The 20,659-nt window shown below is 38.6% G+C and overlaps 5 protein-coding genes across 8 annotated transcripts in view; 4 read left to right on the top strand and 1 right to left on the bottom strand.

Moving 5' to 3' along the window:
• LOC107036279 (alpha-actinin, sarcomeric) overlaps positions 1–2,907 on the bottom strand; it is a 17,763-nt gene extending 14,856 nt beyond the window's left edge. For 2 of the 3 annotated variants that reach the window (XM_015254098.1, XM_015254099.1), the window contains exons 1-2: positions 633–721; positions 192–341 (exon numbers count right to left, since the gene is read on the bottom strand). In XM_015254098.1, the coding sequence (XP_015109584.1) occupies positions 192–293 (102 nt within the window). In that variant the 5' untranslated portion in view covers positions 294–341; positions 633–721. Of the gene's footprint in view, positions 1–191; positions 342–632; positions 722–2,654 lie in introns of those variants that run through there. The other variant, XM_015254101.1, reaches the window with a different exon arrangement.
• A 973-nt stretch (positions 2,908–3,880) lies between these two features.
• LOC107036256 lies at positions 3,881–10,867 on the top strand. The gene is made up of 13 exons (XM_029125980.1): positions 3,881–4,119; positions 4,192–4,236; positions 4,292–4,401; positions 4,565–4,772; positions 4,848–5,016; positions 6,389–6,544; positions 7,272–7,616; positions 7,980–8,221; positions 8,292–8,336; positions 9,360–9,469; positions 9,534–9,916; positions 10,020–10,172; positions 10,410–10,867. The coding sequence occupies exons 1-13, from the start codon at positions 3,904–3,906 to the stop codon at positions 10,745–10,747; spliced, it is 2,520 nt and encodes an 839-aa protein (XP_028981813.1). The 5' UTR covers positions 3,881–3,903; the 3' UTR covers positions 10,748–10,867.
• Positions 10,868–10,916: 49 nt separating this feature from the next.
• Positions 10,917–14,002, top strand: LOC107036278 (acetylcholine receptor subunit beta). Its single transcript, XM_015254097.1, has 6 exons — positions 10,917–11,251; positions 11,322–11,366; positions 12,537–12,646; positions 12,746–13,128; positions 13,232–13,384; positions 13,622–14,002. The coding sequence occupies exons 1-6, from the start codon at positions 11,024–11,026 to the stop codon at positions 13,957–13,959; spliced, it is 1,257 nt and encodes a 418-aa protein (XP_015109583.1). The 5' UTR covers positions 10,917–11,023; the 3' UTR covers positions 13,960–14,002.
• Positions 14,003–14,174: 172 nt separating this feature from the next.
• LOC107036276 (neuronal acetylcholine receptor subunit beta-3) lies at positions 14,175–18,274 on the top strand. Of its 2 annotated transcripts, none has more exons than XM_015254096.1 (6): positions 14,175–14,796; positions 14,867–14,911; positions 15,923–16,032; positions 16,620–16,999; positions 17,110–17,262; positions 17,714–18,274. In XM_015254096.1, exons 1-6 carry the CDS (start codon positions 14,566–14,568, stop codon positions 18,049–18,051), a joined length of 1,257 nt encoding a protein of 418 aa, XP_015109582.1. In that variant the 5' UTR covers positions 14,175–14,565; the 3' UTR covers positions 18,052–18,274. The 2 variants fall into 2 exon arrangements, with proteins under 2 accessions (XP_015109582.1, XP_015109581.1); XM_015254095.1 differs by having other exon boundaries at positions 16,617–16,999.
• A 489-nt stretch (positions 18,275–18,763) lies between these two features.
• LOC107036275 (acetylcholine receptor subunit beta) overlaps positions 18,764–20,659 on the top strand; it is a 6,744-nt gene continuing 4,848 nt past the window's right edge. Inside the window, exons 1-4 of the mRNA XM_015254094.1 lie at positions 18,764–18,793; positions 19,274–19,318; positions 19,391–19,500; positions 19,680–20,065. Coding sequence (XP_015109580.1) covers positions 18,764–18,793; positions 19,274–19,318; positions 19,391–19,500; positions 19,680–20,065 — 571 coding nt within the window. The remainder of the gene's footprint in view (positions 18,794–19,273; positions 19,319–19,390; positions 19,501–19,679; positions 20,066–20,659) is intronic.

The raw sequence follows: 20,659 nt of genomic DNA, 5'->3' as shown, positions 1-20,659 counted from the left end.
TTGAATTTTCCCCCCCCCCCCCCTCCATCCCCCTCTTCACCCCCTCCTGACAACGTGTAAAAACAACGGCACGCGTGCGTCAAGGTCGTCCATACGAGAACCATAAACAATTCGAGTTGAATTTCACAAAATAATTTGAATCACTTGCAAGAAGGAATGCCGGTTCAATAATTAATGAAAAAATCACTCACTTTTTTCTGTTGTTTCTCCCATGCTGGATCGAGTAGACCCTCACGTTCCCACTCCTCCTCGGGCTCCATGTAGCCGTCACCATAAGCCTCCATGTCGTTCATCCTCGTATTACAATAATTTTAATTAATCACCTCGAATAACTCGTTCACCTTTCAGCAGAAAAAAAAAACCAAAAACACCGTGACACACAATACTTCAAACGTGATTATCAAACAAATTCCCCAATCATGTGATCAGCTTAGAGAATAAATGAAAAAAAAAAAAAGATTGTAACGGCGTCTCTTTAAATGCACGTATGCCAGTGATGGGTGTACACGATTCTGAACAACGTGACAAGGGGGCACACGTCCCACCCTGGGGATGGGGTTGTGGAGAGGACTCGATTATCGGGACGATTGAATTGAGATGAGAATTTTTTTTTTTTTAGAAAGAACACGTACCCGCCAAGCCCAATGTTAAACCGTTCGTCGTTCTTTCCCTCGCACTGACCCCTCTGCCACGAGTCTGACACACGATTTGCTGGTCGACGAGGTACGGAGACACTGCTTTCCCCTTCTACCCCCCCCCCCCCCCNCTCCGCTGCGCGTCCCCTACTCGCGGTTTTTGCAGGGTTTTTTAATTTTTTTAAAATGGATTTTGTGCCGAATGGAGGCTTTGTAATCGTTCAATTTGGAGTTTATTTGTTGAGTATGTGTGGGACGAAGTTTTTGTTCAATTGTTTGTTAATTAATTGATGGAATTTAATTAATTTAATTAATTAAATGGGTTTTACTGGAGGCATTACTGAGTCCCATTCATTGATTTTGTAATGAAAAATCAATTCAGTTTAATTATTAATTAAAAAGTAATCAGAATTCAAGTTTTTCTGTCAATGACCTCAAATTTGATAACGAAGAGTCGTTTTGGCTTCGTTATTAATTATGAAGGTGATTAGAAGTTGATGTTTACATTTACCGTTTATGTGATAGTAAAATAGGGTTCATGATTTTTTAATTTCCGACGATGTCTGTGATAATGATATTATGAGAGACCTTTTTCATTTATCAATAGTATGGTTATGAGATAGTATAATGGTTTTTAGATTCAAAAAAAGTTGAATAAAGTATTTTTGATTGTCAATGGTCAGGTTTTGAACATTTTGTCAAGTTTCACAATAGAATTTAATTCATGAAAATCGCACAGGAGATATTGATGATTTACGAAATTTCGTTTTATCTCCCCTTTCCATAGATTATCAACAGTTCTCTTTATCTATTCTGGAAATAACCATTCTTCTTATATTTCAAATGAAAAAGTTGGAAATGTTTTAGTTTTATGAAAATCTGGATTTCTTAATCATGTCTTTTGCCGGTGCTTTGGGCTCTTTTTTGGGTTTTGATTAAATTCATTTTTTCGGAGCACCATAAATTCGAATGTTTTTCGGAGTTGCTCCGAAATGTAATGTAAGGGTGACGGCATTAAAACTGACTGCAATGATCGATATTGTTAAAACAAATGCTACAATTTGAATACATCAGGTTTCATGTCCAAAAAATTGAATAATTTTACTCTACTGTTCTTGAGTTATTAACAATTGAAGGCGTTCCCTTCCCTTTTAACACATTCTATTCTACTGCGAATAAAATTCTGCGCGGAAAAAACTTTTTTTTTCATCCTTGGAATATATCTCCTTTTCATCTTTCAAATGAAAAAGTTGGAAATATCTGAGTTTGATGAAAACCTATATTATTGCATCATGTTATTTCCAGGTGCGTTGGACCCCATAACTCTGGCTCTCTTTGTTACTGTCTCTTTTGATCGGTTTTGTTTAGGTTCGTTTTTTCGGAGCACTATAAGTTTAAATGGACCGTCCGCAACACGTCCTAGGGCACGGGGTTGATTGAAATTGCTCCGAAATGTAGAGTAAAGGTGAATAGGGTATTTTTGTAAAACGGTACGTTTTGAGCGAATCATGTTTTATTTTGAAGCTTAAACAAAGATGTAAAATGAAAAAAATCGAGCAATTTCATTCTACTGTTCTTGACTTATTGACAATTGAAGACGTTCCATTTTCTTTTAACGTTCTTTTCTTTTTCGTTTCATTTTCTTTTATTCTATTCTACTGTGCAAATCAAATTTTACGCCGAATCAAAAATTTTTTTGATTCTTGAAATATATCTCCTTTTTATCTTCAAATAAATAAAAAAAAAATGAAAATTTGAAATTTTGTGAGTTCCATAAAAATCTGTATCATGTTATTTCCGGGCGCATTGAGCCATAAGGCCCATAACACAGTCTCATTTGTTGGGGTTTGTTTGTTGATCGCCCGCAGGTTTCATTTTGAAGCTTAAAAAAAACTGGAAAATGGCAACAAATCGAGCAATTTTACTCTACTGTTCTCGAGCTATTGACAATTGAAGACGCTTCACTCTCCCTCCACGTATTCTATTCTACTGTGCAAATAAAATTTTGCGCGTACTAACCTCTTGCTTTCTTATGGGGGAGTCGGAACGAGAATAAAAGGAATGCCCCTTGAGATTCGGACGGCGTGGTTGAATCAACCGTTCGAAAATAGTTGAGACCGGTCTTAGTTTTTCTCTCGGTCCTCCCCGTTGTACGTTTCACCCACGCGAGACGGAAATAAACTACCACGTAACAGCGATATTAAGTATTACGTGTGAATATGATTTTTCGGGGGGTATGTTAAGACACCGGCGAGATAATTTCTATTATCCCCTCGCGTTTTTCATCCCCACCACATGCCCCGGCTTTTTTTTTAATCCCATGTATTCGTGAATCTAGATGGCCGAGTCGGTTTTGTCAATTAAAAGTCCCTAGGACCGAAGAATCTAGTGATTCATTTTGTTTTGTTGTCGGTCTGGCGATTCTAGGGAGAAACTCGCGCGACCAATGGGCGGCGAGGTTGTGTGAATGCGGGAAACCATTCGAAATTTTAAATTCAGGATTCATAATTTTTTAAATAAAAGTCTAGGATTCAAAAAATCTTGTAACTTATTTTATTCTTTTGCCAGTCTGGAGATTCAAAATTTGAAATTCATGATTCCTGATTTTTTTTCATTCAATTTCTTTCTTTACTTATTAAGTCTTTTTTATTTAGTGAAATTTTTAATGAATTTTCACGTAAATCTGTGTGATGCTGTGAACTATATTGAATTAAACGTTCCTAGGATCAAAAATCTAGTAATTTATTTCGTTTTATTCTCGATCTAGAGATTTTCTAGAGGAAACTGGCGTGACCAATGAGCCTTAAGGTTCTGCACACGCGCGAAACCATTCGAAATCCCAAATTCATGATTCTCAATTTTCCTTAAAACTCCCTAGACTGATAAAAATCTAGTAACTTATTTCATTCCGTTGTCAGTCTGGTAATTCCGGGGAAAAACTGCGCCCGACGAATGAGCAACAAGGTCCCGCGCACGCGGGAAACCGTTCGAAATTTGAAATCCCCGATTTATCATTTATTTTTTCGACTTTATTTCCTTGAACGAAATTTTCATTGATCGCTCTTAATGTCGAAGAGTTGTTTAAAGGATAGACCTTGATAAATGATAATAATTATTTTTTTTATTATCGAGTGATTACGTTTCTTCACAACTTGACACCAAATGATACCGCAACGATAAGCTCAAATTACATTTGGGGGGCGTTTGAAAAAGCTGCGTCAATGTTCTCCATGACGAGAGTCAGTCGGCTATTTGCCACGCGAATTGAATGATGCATAAGACAGTTGTTTTTATCGTCACGGCCATCAGCCTGTGGAGATGCTCCTCCGCACACTTGGGCTGCAAGGACATTGAGTCACATTCACCTGCACTGAGACTCAAGAGACATCTCTTCTGTGATTATGACAAGGATATTCTGCCGACAAAGGGCAAGGATCACAATGTTTTCATTGAGGTATCGCTCCTCCCTGTGTCAGTCGAAATGGTGAATACTTTCTCAGTAATTACCTACAATTGATGTGAATATTTTCTAATGAATTTTATCCGCCCTTGGTAGAATGAACATTCAGGGACACTTGATTTCCACACGTGGTTGATTATGGTGAGTAAAATTCATCTTGTTTGTGGATTTAAGAATGACAGGATTATTTATACAGAACTGGGAAGATATTCATCTCACATGGACTCCATCAGATTTCGAGGGTGTCAATACGACATACGTCAAGAGCGATGACATATGGATTCCAGACTTCACAGTCTTCAATTCGTAATTATTCCATTAGTTTCATAAAGTTATGATGCCGTTTGAACGACTCATCTCTCATTTGAAACCATAAAAAACTGCCTACCGACAACTAAAAACTATTTATTTTTCCCCTAATGAGTAAAAGTTCAAATGAATGAATTTGTTAATTTCATGAATTTGAAAGAGGAGACTTCGCAAAAGATCAGACAGGACTTCCGTCCACCGACTGCCACCTGCAGTCAGACGGAAAGCTCCAGTGTGCAGCAGCAAGAGTCTTCACGACTCACTGCCCAACAGATTTCACAAATTGGCCGTATGACAAACACAACTGCACTCTGCACTTTGGCTCCTGGATTCATTACGGAACAAACGTCAACTTGACATTCGGATACGTGAGTGAACAGCTCAGTACCTCATACAGAGACCAATTCAATTAGACCCTAGTTTCAATAACGATTTCTTCAAAGATTTACATGGCCGAGCTCCGGGAAAATCGTGTGTGGGATGTGGAAATGAGCAATTTGACGAGCTACTCGGAGATGTACGATAGATCATGGGACAATATGTTCTTTCTGCACGTTGGATTGACCAGAAATCCGATGAGAGGGGGCATGGCGTATGTTGCCCCTGCCGTTGGTAATTGTCCTCATCTGATTCATCAAAAGAATTTTTCATGTCACTGTTTGTTAAGTGACGTTTTACGCACAATTTCCGTGCGCCAAACGACACTTTCCACACGTGATAAAAAATAGGGTTCGACACTCGTGGAAGAAGCGCTTTTTGACCTGTGGAAGGCACTCGTATCGAAATATGCGATTTGCTCACTCGCATCGAAATGTATTTTTCATCACTTGTGCGAAAAATGGAATTTTGCACACATTGTGATGAAAAATAGGGTTCAACACTTGTGGGAAAAGTATTCTTTTATGACACTAGGCTCGATAAACCGCGATTATAACCTTGCTTCGCTCGGTTAGATTGCGGTTTTCGGGCCCAGTGACATAAAATATATTTTCATCACGCTGTGTGTAAAGTGACATTTTACGCACGCTCCGCGTACGCAAAACCCCACTTCCCACACATTGTGATGAAAAATAGGGTTCGATACTCGCGGGAAAAGTGTTTTTAGACTCGTGGGATTATATCACTCGCCTTCGGCTCCTTCTATAAACCGCCCCCACGAGCCCAAAAACACTTTCCCGCAATCGTATCGAAATATGCTATATCTGACTCATTTGATTATAATCCTGGCCTTCAGCTCGGACTATAAAGTCACATTCGTCAGATAATACTTTTATCGCCCGATGACACAATTCGCTATTACGCACTCGTATTGAAATATACTATTTTGTAACATCGGCCTGAAAAGTTCACTTTTCCGGGCGGTTTAGCGTGCGTAAAATGCTAATTTTTAAAAAATAAAATGGGTGGAAAATTAACATTTAACGCGTAACACACACTATCTTTTGCAGAATAAAGTATTTATTACGCACAACGTGCGTAAAATGTTGATTTTCCACACTTTTTTTTTAAATTAACATTTTACGCACGTCGTGTGGAATAAATACTTTATTTTATAAAAAATAGTGTGTTACGCGTGTGTGCGAAAAACTGCAACTTTACGCACTAGTAACACAATACTATATTTCGATACGAGTGCGCAAAAGCGTTTTGACCCCCAGAAGGTCTGTAAAAGAACACTTTTCCCACGAGTGTCGAACCCTATTTTCCATCGTGATGTGTGGAACGTGGGATTTTACGTAAAATTTCACTTAAAGCACAAGGGATGAAATAGTAATTGTGTCACAAGTGCGTAAAGGACAACTTTTCGCACGCACGAGTAACACATTGCTATATTGTGCTACTGGTGCGTCAAGTGGCGCTAAAACTAACACTTTAGGGGCGCTGAATGCCCACGTACATGTGGAAAAGTAGAACTTTATGGACTTGTAACATAATATACTAATTTACAATGATCTCATCTTCTATTTTCGCTTTATGACGTTAGTCATCATGATGATTACTCTGACGATCCTCTGGCTGGACTCTCGATCAGTAGAAAGGATAGCTATTTCCGGTGTGACTTTCATCGCGCATATACTCCTCGTATTAGACCTTCACTGGTCATTACCTGCATCTGGCAGTCCTAACATCCCAAAAATTTGTAAGTGAAAAATTAATTTTCCTGAATTGTCACTATTTCCGGCGATTTGAACGAGTCAAATCTCATTTTCGAGTCTTCACGGAAATATTCAATAAAAATTACATATCTTTTCCGTAATTCCGGAGCAAAATGTGGTTGTAGGAAATTTTACGGAACTGTCACGGAATTTTTTCAGGGCGTTCCGTAATTTTTATCTGAGTCACCTGGGAAAAATTACGATACCGTCACTTGAATTTTCTAAGTCGATTCCGTAATCGGTGAGCGAACTGTGAGTTCCGTAATTTTTACTGAACATTTCTCTCCGTGTTGAAAAAAAGTTCTAAGTGAAATAAAAATCGTTGAATTCGACTCTGCGGGTCCCGAGCTATTCCCGAAGTTGCAGCGTTGAAACTAATTGAAATTTCATGGACAGTTGACTAGTAATTTTCCGTAGAGTGACATTTCCTTCCTTTAGAGGAGATTACGCGGAATCTCCAACTATTTGCCTGAATTTTCCTGATTTCTATGAATTTTCATGGAATAATTAACCTGTGATTTGCAGTTTTCTTTGATTTTTCCCTGAAATTTGGAATTTTTAATGACGAAATTCCTTGAAATTCCTATGAAATTAAAATATGATAAAAATTAAAGATTTTGATATGATAAAAAATAAAAAATAAATCAACTCAATTAAAAAGTGGCTCAGAAATTGCGGCCAAAATTTGTTAAAGGTCTATTCCTCCAACAGTGATTTTCTACGAAATCTCCCTGATACTCTCCACCTGCATCCTGGTGTTGACGAGTTTCCTCCGGAAAATTCACTCCCTGAGCTCGCCAGCCCCGGCCGCAGTGATAATCATGACTTCTACCGTTCTTAATTCCCCGATTGGTCGCCTTATGAATAGCGAAGGGACATTGAAGAATGAGGTGACCCTCGAGGACGGAGAGAACGATCGTTCGGTGACGAAACCCAATAAAACTTGGCAGGAGTGTGCGATCGTCTTCGAGTGGCTGGCTCTCATTATTTTCACCATTACTTACTTTATTCTACTTGCTGTACTACTGCCGATGGCTCCAGCGCATCCTGTGAATCGTTACAATGGATTTTGAAGTCGAACATTAGATTTAACATTGAGATTTAAAGTTAAACACCGAGTTAATTATAATAAATGTTTTTGGAATATCGATTCGACTGGAAATTATTCACACATTGATATTTACACATTTCAACTATTGAACTTATGAATGAATAAAAAATGATGAAAAATTGTGATGACGAGGGACTATTGATGAATTACTTGATCTGTGAACTAGAATAATAAAGTAGGTGGAAGGACACAAGGTCTTGGGAGGGGCGTAAATTGCATAAACATATTGAGAATCTCGAATTTCATGCGAGGGGCGTTTTATACGGTCTCAGCCCACCTACGCTTCCATCAGTTCTCTAGACGCAGTTAACTAGTTAACATCATGAGTGCATTGAGGCTGATTACCCTCATAGTCATTTACGTCAGTGGATTTGTATCCACCGATGAAGATATTTTTGAATTCAACTGCAAAATAATTGAGGATGGAACGCCCCTTTACAAGCTCAAAAGGCACCTCTTCTGTGATTACGATCCGGCAATCAGGCCTGGACATGGTGCCAAAAATGCAACTTCTGTCGAAGTCACGATCTTTCCGAAATACGTGCAATTCGTAGGTAGAATGAATACTTGGCCTGCCAACTGCCGGGTTTTCCTCATTTTCAAAATTTATCTGTCTGCAGAGGAAGTGGAGTGCTAGTATGGAGATGAACAGCTGGATTTTTATCGTGAGTCTTTCATATTGATGAAAATGATAACGAACACGGAGAGGAAAACAAACACGTTGTCAAACAAGTCTTGTTTAGGCCAACAGAATCGCTAGTTGAAAATTGACAAAAAAGAATTTGTTTGGTTCGAATTTGAAAGTCTCAAACATGAATTATTGTTCTGCTTTCGACAGCAACGAAATATTTGGCTCAAGAGGCGGATAATTCACACCAGACGGTGCCTTTTCAGGATGAAAATATCTCATGTAGAGGGAAATTTATCAACAAATATTTTATCCCTAAGTTACAAGATTGCTATCATATCATTATTATTGTTTCATTTAAGGGTTCATTTATGGTCTGTGATTATTAGACAGCCGAAACGAAAAAGTACTATCCCTTGTTTCGCATAAAACAAAGATTTTTCGGGAGCGAAGTACGTATGGGAGTATCGAATAACTAAGGAGTAGTGCTAGAAATTACATTTCTTGCGCGTACAGAGAATGCAATTTTTTTTCAACTACTAAATCCACTTTTGCGACAAAAATTTTTCATTCCACCGCACTCTCTGCATGTTTGGCACAAAAAAATCCTTTTTTGATAATTTTCAAAAAACTATTTTCTTGGCACAAGTAAGACTTGTTTGAGAACTTTGTCGTTTTTCTCTCAGTGAAGAGTTGCATTATTATCAGATTGATCTTGGCTGCATGCAAGTACGTCGAGCTAGTCTGCGCTGAGAGTAAACAATATATTTTTTCCTAAGCAAGTCGTGTTTGACCCAGAAAAATCGTAAGTTAAAAATGACCAAAACAGTGAATAAATCATAGGGTCTCGCCCTGACCGTTTGAAGACTGTTCTGCGATGAAAAATTTTTGTTGCAAAAATAGATTTAGTTGTTCGAGATTATTTTTATGTGAGATGAATTCTTAAATGAAATGACAATGATGATATGGTAGTAGTCTTGCAACTCAGGGACAAAATAGGTCTTGATAAACTTCTTCTTCTTTTCTCTGAGTGTTCTTCGTTTAATTTTGTTGAACGCAGGAGGTGTACGATCCCTTTTTAACTTGGATTCCACAAGAGCACGATGGCATAAAATTTTTGTCTGTTAGAAGGAGCGAAATTTGGACGCCAGAATTGTACACTATCAATCCGTGAGCATCAGTTTATTCATGATTTATGCGTTGATATATCTGATTGACGTAAAAATAATAATAGGAGCCGTGGAGATATGTCAGGAATTCCCGATGGAAACTGCAAATTATCGTACGACGGTGAAGTTCAGTGTGTCGCATCAGTGAAGTACATCATACCCTGTGTTTCCGATTACACTCACTGGCCTTGGGACATTCATAACTGCACGCTGAAGATGGGTGCATGGGCCTACTCCGATGAGGACATAGTATTCGGCAGTGACACTGGGATTGTCATAGATCATTATCGACGCATTGCAGAATGGAAGGTCTCTCTCCCTATGATGGGGATAATAAAAGAGAAATCCAAGTTATCTAGTAATGCTACTTTTCCAAGTTTCGCGGTGTCGGTTCTGCTGACGAGGACACAAACAGCTTTGAAGAGTGTTTTCGTCTCTCCAGTGATAAGTAACCATTCATTCTCTCTTTTTGGCCTCTCCGTTTGCTCCTGAGTAGGTGCGAAACGATTTTTCAATGTACTTTATTCAAGAGGAAATTATTTTTTATTCAGTCTTGACTGCGGTGACTCTGACTATCCTGTGGCTGAGACCAGGATCCACTGAACGTCTCATATTATCCTGTTTTAATCTCTTGGGCCATATGGTGGTTATTCGGCATATTCACTATAGCGTACCCAATACTGGAAATGATGTCCCCAATATCCGTGAGTTTACACAGAGAAAAGTGAGGTAAAGTGAACCTCCTTGAATCATCAATTTCTCTCGTTTTGAAGCCTGAAAAAATACCTGCAAAGTGGATAAAGAAATTGTTGAATTTCACTCTGCTGATCTCGAGTCATTGATGACTACAAACGGTCCATTTTACCCCTCTCCCATCTATGTAGGAATCTCTTAAATTTCCCCTACGAATTTTTCAATCTCTTGATTTATGGAATTTTTAGTGATCTTCTACAACAACTCCCTCATCCTCTCGTCGTTGGTATTGATGTTAACCTGCTGGCTCTACAAACTCCTAGAGTGGAAACGGGAAGTGCCCCTGTGGCTGGCCTCACAAGTCTCAGTCGTCCTCACGAGTAAAGTCGGACAAGTACTGTCGATCAATGCCATGGATCCTAAAGGAACGGCGTTACTCGAAGATGATGCTGATGACAACAGCGGTCTAGTCGATTCTCAGACGAAGAAATCCAACTGGGAGAATGTTGTTACTGTTATTGGATGGCTCTTACTATTCAGCTTTGGTTTTATTTATTTCGTTATGTCTCTTGCTCTACTTTGTTGAGAATTTAGGAATATTTGATTAATTGCACCTTTTGAATGAAACTCGGCAGATGAGTCCTATCGTCCCTGCGCTCTTGCTGATCCCTGGCTATTTTACAATAAATTTTTCTGGAAATATCAATTTCTTTGGAAATTATCCATAACATTTGATCAATGAGAGTGGGGCGTAAATTACATAAACAGATCTACAAGCTCAAATTGCAAATGAGGGGCGTCTGATACGGTCTCAGCCCACCTACGCTCCCATCAGTTGTCTAGTTGCACTTAAGTTAACATCATGAAGGCACTACGGCTGACTACGCTCATAGTAATCTACGTAATTCAATTTGTATCTGGTGAAGACAATTCTTTCGAATTCAACTGCAAAATAATTGAGGATGGAACTCCCCTTTACAAGCTGAAGAGGCATCTCTTCTGCGATTACGACCCTGGAATCAGGCCTGGACATGAATCCAAAAACAACACTGTTATCGACACTACGATTATCCCGAGAAAAATTACATTCGTATGTACAATGAATTCTCTTTCTCTCAATCAGCGGGTTATCCTCTTTTTTAGAATTTATCTGTCTGTAGAACGAGGATAGTGCAACTATGGAGATGCACAGCTGGCTCTTTATCGTAAGTATTGCACACAATAGTAGAACCAATTCCGAGGGATATGAGAAGATTCAAGTCGACTCATTTTATTTCAACTTAAGGCCCGGGTGGATTATCTTTCCAACGTTATCTCGATTATTTTTCCATCTTCATAATGTAAAATATATCACAATTTCCATTGGATTTTGCATCATGCAGGAGTCCCTAAAAATTAATTATGTTTGTACAATAAAAAAAATGGAAAAAACTGAACATTTTCAAAGAGCGATTTTCATCAAGATTGAGAAGGAAGTCCGATAGAGAGGAAATAATGAATGGATAATTTATCATGCACGGAGAGGAATGTTCAGTAAAAATTACGGAACAATTCACGTAATCCGCAATGTGGAATTGTTTTCCGGCATTTTTTATAGAAATGGAAGAGAAGAAATCTGAAGCGGTCAGTGAATTTTCAGGTTCGTCACCGAACCAAGTACGAAATTGTTACGTAATTTTTCCCGAATAAGTAAAATCAATACAGAGACTTGCCGACTTATTGTGCCTCCAAAATAAAAAATTCCTGAACGTTCAACAATTTTTATGAAGCTGCTGAGTTACTTCTACGTTCCGTTCTGTAAAATTTCTCAATCGTTGGGAAAAAATTACGGAATGACTTGTTGTCCCCACAGCGGTGAGTCATCAGACGGGTGGTTAATTTTTACGGAACAAATCGTAGAATTTACGTGGCGATTCGTACAATTACAGTTCAGACACATTTTTTATTGAATTTTACTTCGTTCGCGGATTACGTTTCGAAACGTAATTTCTACGTTTTTTTTCTGGTAATTTTTATTGAATTTTTCTCTCTGCCTGGTAACTAATGATCTGACAGCCATTGACTACTGCGACCCATGACGACCTAACAGCCATTAGATACATCTAATTATTGATTTGCAATTTCCTCCCTATTGGGTTTATTTCCCAATATTATTCAAAAACGCTCTTTGAAAATGCTCAGCTTTTTTTCATCGTTTTTTTGATTGTACAATCATAATTTTTGGAAACTCCTGGGCTACGTAAAATTGGATAACAATTGGAGATCGTTTCACATTATCAAAATGAAAAAAACAACGAAGATCACGTTCGACAGATAATCCACTCGGGCCTTAACTCGGTGAATTGATTGATGTCGATGAGCATTGTGTCAAATAGGAATGGCAGGATCCCTTCTTGACTTGGGATCCGGAGGAGCATGACGGAATCAAAGATTTGCACGTTAGAAGCAGGGAGGTGTGGATACCGGAGGTGTACTCGATAAATCCGTGAGCATTCTCAATTCGTTCATAAGTATATTCCAACATGAATTGACCCTCATCTGTGGACTTGATCGAGAAACTCATCGATTCGATTTTGAATAACAGAAGCTATGGTGACATGTCGGGAATTCCAGAGACGTCATGCAGACTCACGGACACTGGCCATCTGGGCTGTATTCCATCAATTCAGTACGACGTACCCTGTGTCCCTGATTACACTCACTGGCCCTGGGACGTTCACAACTGCACTCTAAAGCTGGGTGCATGGGCCTACTCCGATGAGGAAATATCCTTCAAAAGGGGAAATGGCATTGTCATGAATCTTTATCGAGACACTGAGGACTGGAAGATGTCTTTCCCTGTGGTAGGAATAAGGCGAGAAAAATCCAAGTTATCCAGCAATGCTACTTTTCCTATTTTCATGGTGTCGGTTCTGCTGACGAGAACACAAACAGCGTTGAAGAGTGTTTTCGTCTCTCCAGTGATAAGTAACCATTCATTCTCTCTTTTTGGCCTCTCCTTTTGCTCCTGAGTAGGTGCGAAACGATTTGTCAATGTACTTTATTCAAGAGGAAATTATTTTTTATTCAGTCTTGACTGTGGTGACTCTGACTATCCTGTGGCTGAGACCAGGATCCACTGAACGTCTCATGTTATCCTGTTTTAACCTCTTGGGCCATCTGATGGTCATTCGGCATATTCACTATAGGGTTCCTAATACTGGAAATGATGTCCCCAATATCCGTGAGTTTACACAGAGAAAGGTGAGGTAAAGTGAACCTCCTTGAATCATCAATTTCTCTCGTTTTGAAGCCTGAAAAAATACCTGCAAAATGGGTAAAGAAATTGTTGAATTTCACTCTGCCGATCTCGAGTCATTGATGATTACAAACGGTCCATTTTACCCCTCTCCCATCTATGTAGGAATCTCTTAAATTTCCCCTACGAATTTTTCAATCGCTTGATTTATGGAATTTTTAGTGATCTTCTACAACAACTCCCTCATCCTCTCGTCGTTGGTATTGATATTAAGCTGCTGGCTCCAGAAACTCCTAGAGTGGAAACGGGAAGTGCCCGTGTGGCTGGCCTCACAAGTCTCAGTCGTCCTCACGAGTAAAGTCGGACAAGTACTGTCGATCAATGCCATGGATCCTAAAGGATCGGCGTTACTCGAAGATGATGCTGATGACAACAGTGGTCTAGTGGATTCTCAACCGAAGAAATCCAACTGGGAGAATGTTGTTACTGTTATTGGATGGCTCTTACTGTTCAGCTTTGGTTTTATTTATTTCGTTATGTCTCTCGCTCTACTTTCTTAAGGACTTACCGAAAGTTCTAATTAAAGAGAATTAATCACCGCTATCCTCTCCAGAACAAATCAGTAGCGAAGTGGTAAAACGGTTCAAGTCAATTTTGACTATTCGCCAGTTTTCAATGAATATCTCGGAATCTAAGGGAGATAGAAAATTTTTTGTTAAAACCTTTTTTCTAGAGCGGATTGAGAGCTACAACAAATGCAATTACGAAAATTTCGCCATCTTCCTTACATTCGGAGATATTCCTCAAAAACTCAACTGGGATATGAGTCGGCTTGAACTGTTTTACAACTTCGCGACTGAAATGGACTGCATTTGTCATTCGGAATCCGTTAGAGAGCTGCACACATTTTTAAAATTCCATCCATTCGCCATTGATATCCAGTTGTGATGAATACCAGAAATAATGATAGGAAATCATTCACGAATTACTTAGTCGATTGATAACCATTTGATTGATGAATTGAGATAACAGTAGATGGAAAAAAATTGAAAGGGGCGTCAATTGCCTAAACAGCCAAAATCTCAAATTTCGTGCGAGGGGCGTTTGATGTGGTCTCGGACCACCTATGATCTCATCAGTTGTCTATTCGTAGTTAACTAGTTAACATGATGAACACATTAAGGCTGATTGCCCTCGTAGTAATTTATGTCAGTGAATTTGCATCCACCGATGACGATTTTCCCGAATTACACTGCAAACTCATTGAGAATGGAACTCCCCTTTACAAACTCAAAAGGCACCTCTTCTGCGATTATGATCCTGGAATCAGGCCTAGATATGGCGCCAAAAATACGACTGTTGTCCACGCGCTGATCGTCCCGGAAAACTTCAAATTCGTATGTATACTAAATCATTCTCCCGTGATCTTCCGAGTTTTTCTCATTTATTAAACTTACCAATCTGTAGAACATGCACCGGGGTAGTATGGAGATGAACAGCCATACCTATGTCGTAAGTGTTTTACGCAAACCTGAAAACAATTCTTGGAAATCGAGATAATTAAAGTCGTCTCATTTCATTTTCTCTTCACGTGTGAAAAAATCGTATAGAAATTTTCTATATGGATTGCGTATAGAAATTCCGCAGGATTTCCGTATATGATATTCGGATATTTATACACAGAGAGAAAAATTTAATAAAGAGAAAAAGAAAAAGAAAAATTCAATTACTTCGCGAGCGAAATAAAATTGAATAAAAAGGGGAGTCGGAACTGTAACTGTACGAATCGCCACGTAAATTCTACGATTTGCTCCGTAAAAATTAATCATCCGTCCGATGACTCACCGCTGCGGTGATAACAAGTCGTTCCGTAATTTTTCCCCAACGATTGAGAAATCAACGGAACGAAACGTAGAAATAACTCACCAGCTTCATAAAAATTGTTAAACTGTTGATTGTTGTTGAATTGTTGATTTTTGATTTTGAAGGCACAATAAATCGGCAAGTTTCTGTAAGACTTTACTTCTTCGGAAAAAATTGCATGACAATTTCGTACTTTGTTCGATGATGAACCTGAAAATTCACTGAACGTTTCAGATTTCTTCTCTTCCATTCCTATAAAAATTGCCGGAAAACGATTCCCCATTGCGATTTACGTGAATTGTTCCGTAATTTTTACTGAATATTTCTCTCCGTGTATACGAATTATTTCTATACATAAATTTTGACACAAATTTTTGTTGTTATTCGAAAGATGTCTAAACGCTCCAGAGAACAACGTAGAGAAATGTCCCAACTCCATCCGAAATATTTCTATACATGTGGCAGCGGGTTATATAGGATCAAACCTATAGAAATCGTATAAACAATTTGTATAAAAATATCCGTGCAGAAATATCTGAATATCATGTACGAAAATCCTATGGAAATTCTGTACGCAATCCGTATAGAAAATTTCTGTACGATTTTTTCCTACGTGTTCCCTCGCGGAATCGATTTATATTGATACGCCGTGTTGGACAGGGATGGGAGGATCCCTTCTTGACTTGGAATCCAAAAGAGCATGATGATATAAAAATGATAGTTGTCAGGAGAAGTGAAATCTGGATACCGGAGTTGTACTCGCTAAATCCGTGAGTATTTATAATTCAGTCATAAGGCTTTCAGCATGAAGTGACATTAACCAACGCCCCGAGAAAACATTATTTTCCCCAAGTATTTATTATCATTTACTTGAGAGAAGTATTTATTTTTTCAAAATCATATTTCTCCAGTCGAGTTATTTTCAGGCAGGCCTGATCAGGTTTCAATTGTGACAATCTGACAATCACGTTGCTCTAGAGGACGACTATGTGCACATGATCTTGGACGAACTCCTTCAATGATTATTAATTTTCCCTAAATTTCTTATTGTCTAGATGAAAGAACTTCGATTAATTTTTTAATTTAATTTAATTTTATTTTAATTTAATTCAATTTTTTTAATGTTGATAATTATTAAGAGAGTTCACTCAAGGTCATAACTGGCATAATCATCTCCTAGAGCAATATAATTGTCATAATTGAAACCTAATGAGGATTGCCTGGTACTGACTCGACCGGAGAAATGTGATATTGAAAAAGAATGATAAATATTTCTCTCAAGTAAATTCATATTTGGCAAAAATAATTTTCTTTCTCACTCTGACACATTCATCAATTGGACTTTGAATGACAGAAGCGATGGGGACATGTCCGGAATCCCGGACACCCAATGCCAACTGTGGAACGACGGCTACATTTCCTGCAGTGCAACAATTCAGTACACGGTACCCTGTGTTTCCGATTACACTCACTGGCCCTGGGATGTTCACAACTGCAGCTTGCAGATGGGCGCGTCGGCCTACACCGGTGAGGACATATCGTTCAGCCACGAGACTGGCGTTGCCATGAAACGCCACGACGAAACTGAGGAGTGGAAGATCACTCGTCTCGGGAGGGGGCGAACGAGAGAAAAATCTAAATTGTCTGGAAATGCCACTTTTCCGATGTTCACGGTGTCGGTTCTGTTGCGCAGGACTCAAACAGCTTTGAAGAGCGTTTATTTCTCTCCGGTGATAAGTAACCATTCGTTTTCTCTCTTTTGTCTCGATTTTTGCTTCTCAGTGAACAGAGGGAGCAGAGCCATTGGTGAATGCACTTTATTCAAGAGAAAATTATTTTTTATTCAGTCCTCACTGTGGTGACTCTGACTGTCCTCTGGCTGAGACCAGGCTCCACTGAACGTCTCATGTTATCCTGTTTCAATCTCTTGGGCCATGTGATAATCATTCGACATCTTCACTATAGCGTTCCCAATACTGGAAATGATGTCCCCAATATCCGTGAGTTTGCGTAGGGAAAAGGGAGGTACACGGAGAGAAATATTCAATAAAAATTACCAGAAAAAAGACGTAAAAATTACGTTTCGAAACGTACTCTGGGAGCGAAGTAAAATTCAATAAAAAGTGTCAATCCTCACGTAAATTCTACGATCTGTTCCGTAAAAATGACTCATCCGTCCGACACACAATAAGTCGGCAAGTTTCTGTAAGATTTTACTTCTTCGGGAAAAATTACGTGACAATTTCGTACTTTGTTCGGTGATGAACCTGAGAATTCACTGAACGTTTCAGATTTGTTCTCTTCCATTCCTGTAAAAATAGCCGGAAAACGATTCCCCATTGCGGATTACGTGAATTGTTCCGTAATTTTTACTGAATAATTCTCTCCGCGTAGGAATCTCTTCAATTTCCCCTACGAATTTTTCAATCCCTTGATTTATGGAATTTTTAGTGATCTTCTACAACAACTCCCTCATCCTCTCGTCGTTGGTATTGATGTTAACCTGCTGGCTCCAGAAACTCCTAGAGTGGAAACGGGAAGTGCCCGCGTGGCTGGCCTCACAAGTCTCAGTCGTCCTCACGAGTAAAATTGGACAAGTACTGTCGATCAATATCATGGATACTAAAGGATCGGCATTACTCCAAGATGATGATGATGACAACAGTGGTCTAGTGGACTCTCAATCGAACAACTTCAACTGGGAGAATGTTGTTACCGTCATTGGGTGGCTCTTACTCTTCAGTTTTGGTTTCATTTATTTTGTTATGTCCCTCACTCTACTTTATTGAGCATTTACCAAAATTTATAATTATACAGAATTATTCACAGGCATCGTCCATTTTTTATTCGGAATCGTAGAGGTCTGCACGTAATTTTTTTTATAATCTGCAAATCACGTGAATCGAAGAAATGAAAAGGAAACAAAACATGAGGAATTTAATAAAATGGGCTGGAAAATATTCCTCAGGCCATCCTGAATCTTGTTGCCCCTTAAAATGATATCACAGAATAATATTACACGCGTATTTCTTCATCTTTAGTAATGGAAATTCATCAAAACGGAGTTTATTTCCAATTCGTTATGCTTCGCATAAACTTCTTCTTTTCAATAACAAAATATATGAAAAAAAGTGTACAATATCCAAATTGGTTCCACAAAATTAGCGGATACAAGAGATCGTTGACATTCAGTGGGCGTCGAATGCATCCAATATATTTAAAGAATATCAAATTTCCGAGGGGCGTTCGATAAGTTTCGTCAAGCCTCAGTTTCCTCGTCAGTGTCGTGTCCTCAGTGGATTAGTCAACATGATGAAACTGTTCAAGTTAATCGCACTCTTAACAATCTACCTCAGTAGATTAGCCTCCGCAGACGAGCCCGACACCTTCTGCAAGGTCATCGAGGACACCTCCCCGGAGTATCAGTTGAAGAGACACTTGTTCTGTGATTACGATTCCAATATCAGGCCCGCACTTCAAGGAAACAAAACTGAGTTCAAGATGATCTTGCGACTGGTGTTCGCAGATTATGTAAGAAATTTTGTCGATCAAGCGCTTTCCTCACTATAAGAATTCTGGCAGATTATAATTCTATTTGTTTTTTGCGTCAATTATATTGAAAATTATTCAACTTTACCATTACATTTTCAAAGAGATATTTTGATTGAAAAAATTCAATATATTTTGATGGGCATAAATTTTCGAAGTTTTTCCACTGCATTTGTATTTTATTCTCATGGTAAAATTCAAGGAAAAAACCAGGAAAATTCATGCCCAAGAATTCTTTGAGAAAAAATGCCGACAGAATGAGTTACATAAAAAATCAACATTTATAGATTTTTTCTATAAAAATAAATATATTTAAAAACGTACGGGAGAATTGCAGTGCTCGATCAATTTCGCGCACAAGCAAATAGGATTTTCAATAAAATTGTTACAGAGTTCAATAGAATTTATTGGAGAAAGCGCCAGATTTTTTCATTAAAATTTTCTATACGAACTTTTCGATAGGACGAAGAAAGGGCTGAATTAGAATTACATATTCGGCTGCATATCGTGAGTATCTTTCAAGATTTTTCTGTCCTTAATCTCCTGAGAAACAAAATATAACTGTTTACTCACTAATAGATCTGGACTGACTCATTTCTCACGTGGAAACCGAGTGACTTCGATGGGATAGAATCCATGAGAGTGAAGACAAGTGAAATATGGAAACCCGAGATATATTCGTTGAATCCGTGAGCATGCAAAACAGAATCGGCTTTTGATTAGTAATCATTTAAAAATTCATTGAATTAGGTCTTCAATTCAAAATAATCCATAAATTATTCATAACAGTAGCAAATCTTAATCATTATAATCATTACAATTGATGTGAATGTCAACGAATTGATTTCTCTTCTATAAAAAAAAATAGAAAAGATGCGGAAATGTCGGCAATCCCCGATTCATTCTGCGCATTGAACAACGACGGAAAAGTCAGTTGTAGACCGGCCAGAGTCTTCGTCGCCCCCTGCGAGTCTAATTACACGCACTGGCCTTATGATACTCACAGGTGCACTATAAAGATCGGTGCGCCAACGTACACCAGTAATGAAGTATCCGCGGGAAAGGGAAAGTCCGGGATTTTCGTCAGACACTACAATAGCCACCCGCAGTGGAGAATCTCCATTGGAGATGTCAGACACAGCACAACTAGATCGAAGATATCTAAGGGGAATACTTTCGAGAATATTGGGGTGTCGTTCCTGCTGAACAGACCGTACACGTCGCTCAAGGGCGTCATGATTTCTCCAGCGATAAGTAATTCGCTTGGGTTTGTTCAAGTATTCAATTGGAATTGCTGCATTCGATTTGAATATTCGCTATTTTTTGAGTCAATTTTGAAAGCATTACGTCTGCGCAGTTTTGTCTGCGGTGTAAGAAATTGTTGACTGAAATTTTCGATTCACTTCTTGGAAATTTTTATCAAAAAACAGTTACCCTGAAATATTAAGGAAGTTTCGTAATTGGAAATTCACAATTCGATGATGAGATTGATGAAATCTGTGAATTTGTGTTCAATTATTTAATGGAAATTGATAGATATCAGGGAAATTCAAGTGAATTGGGGAATTCTTTGAAATTTTTGATGAAATTCAGTAGCGAAGTGGTAAATCGGTATAAGCCAATTTTGACTATTGACCAGTTTTCAATAAATATCTCGGAATCTAAGGGAGATGGCCACATTTTTATGGCCGGGACTATTCGCACCATTGCGTGAATCACTCCCGTACACTCCATACACTCCACGCATGCGTGAAGTTTGTGTGTTTCACGCAGCCGAATTTTCATACTGCTGTGTATTTCACGCAGTTGAAGTTTCATACTACTGTGTGTTTCACGCAGTTGAAGTTT

This window comes from Diachasma alloeum, unplaced genomic scaffold (assembly GCF_001412515.2).
Source record: "Diachasma alloeum isolate Michigan unplaced genomic scaffold, Dall2.0 Dall_scaffold_00208, whole genome shotgun sequence".
Lineage (NCBI taxonomy): Eukaryota > Metazoa > Arthropoda > Insecta > Hymenoptera > Braconidae > Diachasma > Diachasma alloeum.
This window is presented reverse-complemented; position numbering and strand designations above follow the sequence as displayed.

Bases quoted from the DNA above. Each gene is read 5' to 3' on its own strand.
- LOC107036256 (XM_029125980.1), top strand. From the start codon at position 3,904: ATGATGCATAAGACAGTTGTTTTTATCGTCACGGCCATCAGCCTGTGG. The intron at 4,773-4,847 runs GTGAGTGAACAG...ATTTCTTCAAAG, and splicing joins TCAACTTGACATTCGGATAC to ATTTACATGGCCGAGCTCCG. The intron at 5,017-6,388 runs GTAATTGTCCTC...TTATGACGTTAG, and splicing joins GTATGTTGCCCCTGCCGTTG to TCATCATGATGATTACTCTG.
- LOC107036278 (XM_015254097.1), top strand. From the start codon at position 11,024: ATGAAGGCACTACGGCTGACTACGCTCATAGTAATCTACGTAATTCAA. The intron at 11,252-11,321 runs GTATGTACAATG...ATCTGTCTGTAG, and splicing joins TCCCGAGAAAAATTACATTC to AACGAGGATAGTGCAACTAT. The intron at 13,385-13,621 runs GTGAGTTTACAC...TGGAATTTTTAG, and splicing joins AAATGATGTCCCCAATATCC to TGATCTTCTACAACAACTCC.
- LOC107036276 (XM_015254095.1), top strand. From the start codon at position 14,566: ATGATGAACACATTAAGGCTGATTGCCCTCGTAGTAATTTATGTCAGT. The intron at 14,797-14,866 runs GTATGTATACTA...ACCAATCTGTAG, and splicing joins TCCCGGAAAACTTCAAATTC to AACATGCACCGGGGTAGTAT. The intron at 14,912-15,922 runs GTAAGTGTTTTA...CGTGTTGGACAG, and splicing joins TGAACAGCCATACCTATGTC to GGATGGGAGGATCCCTTCTT.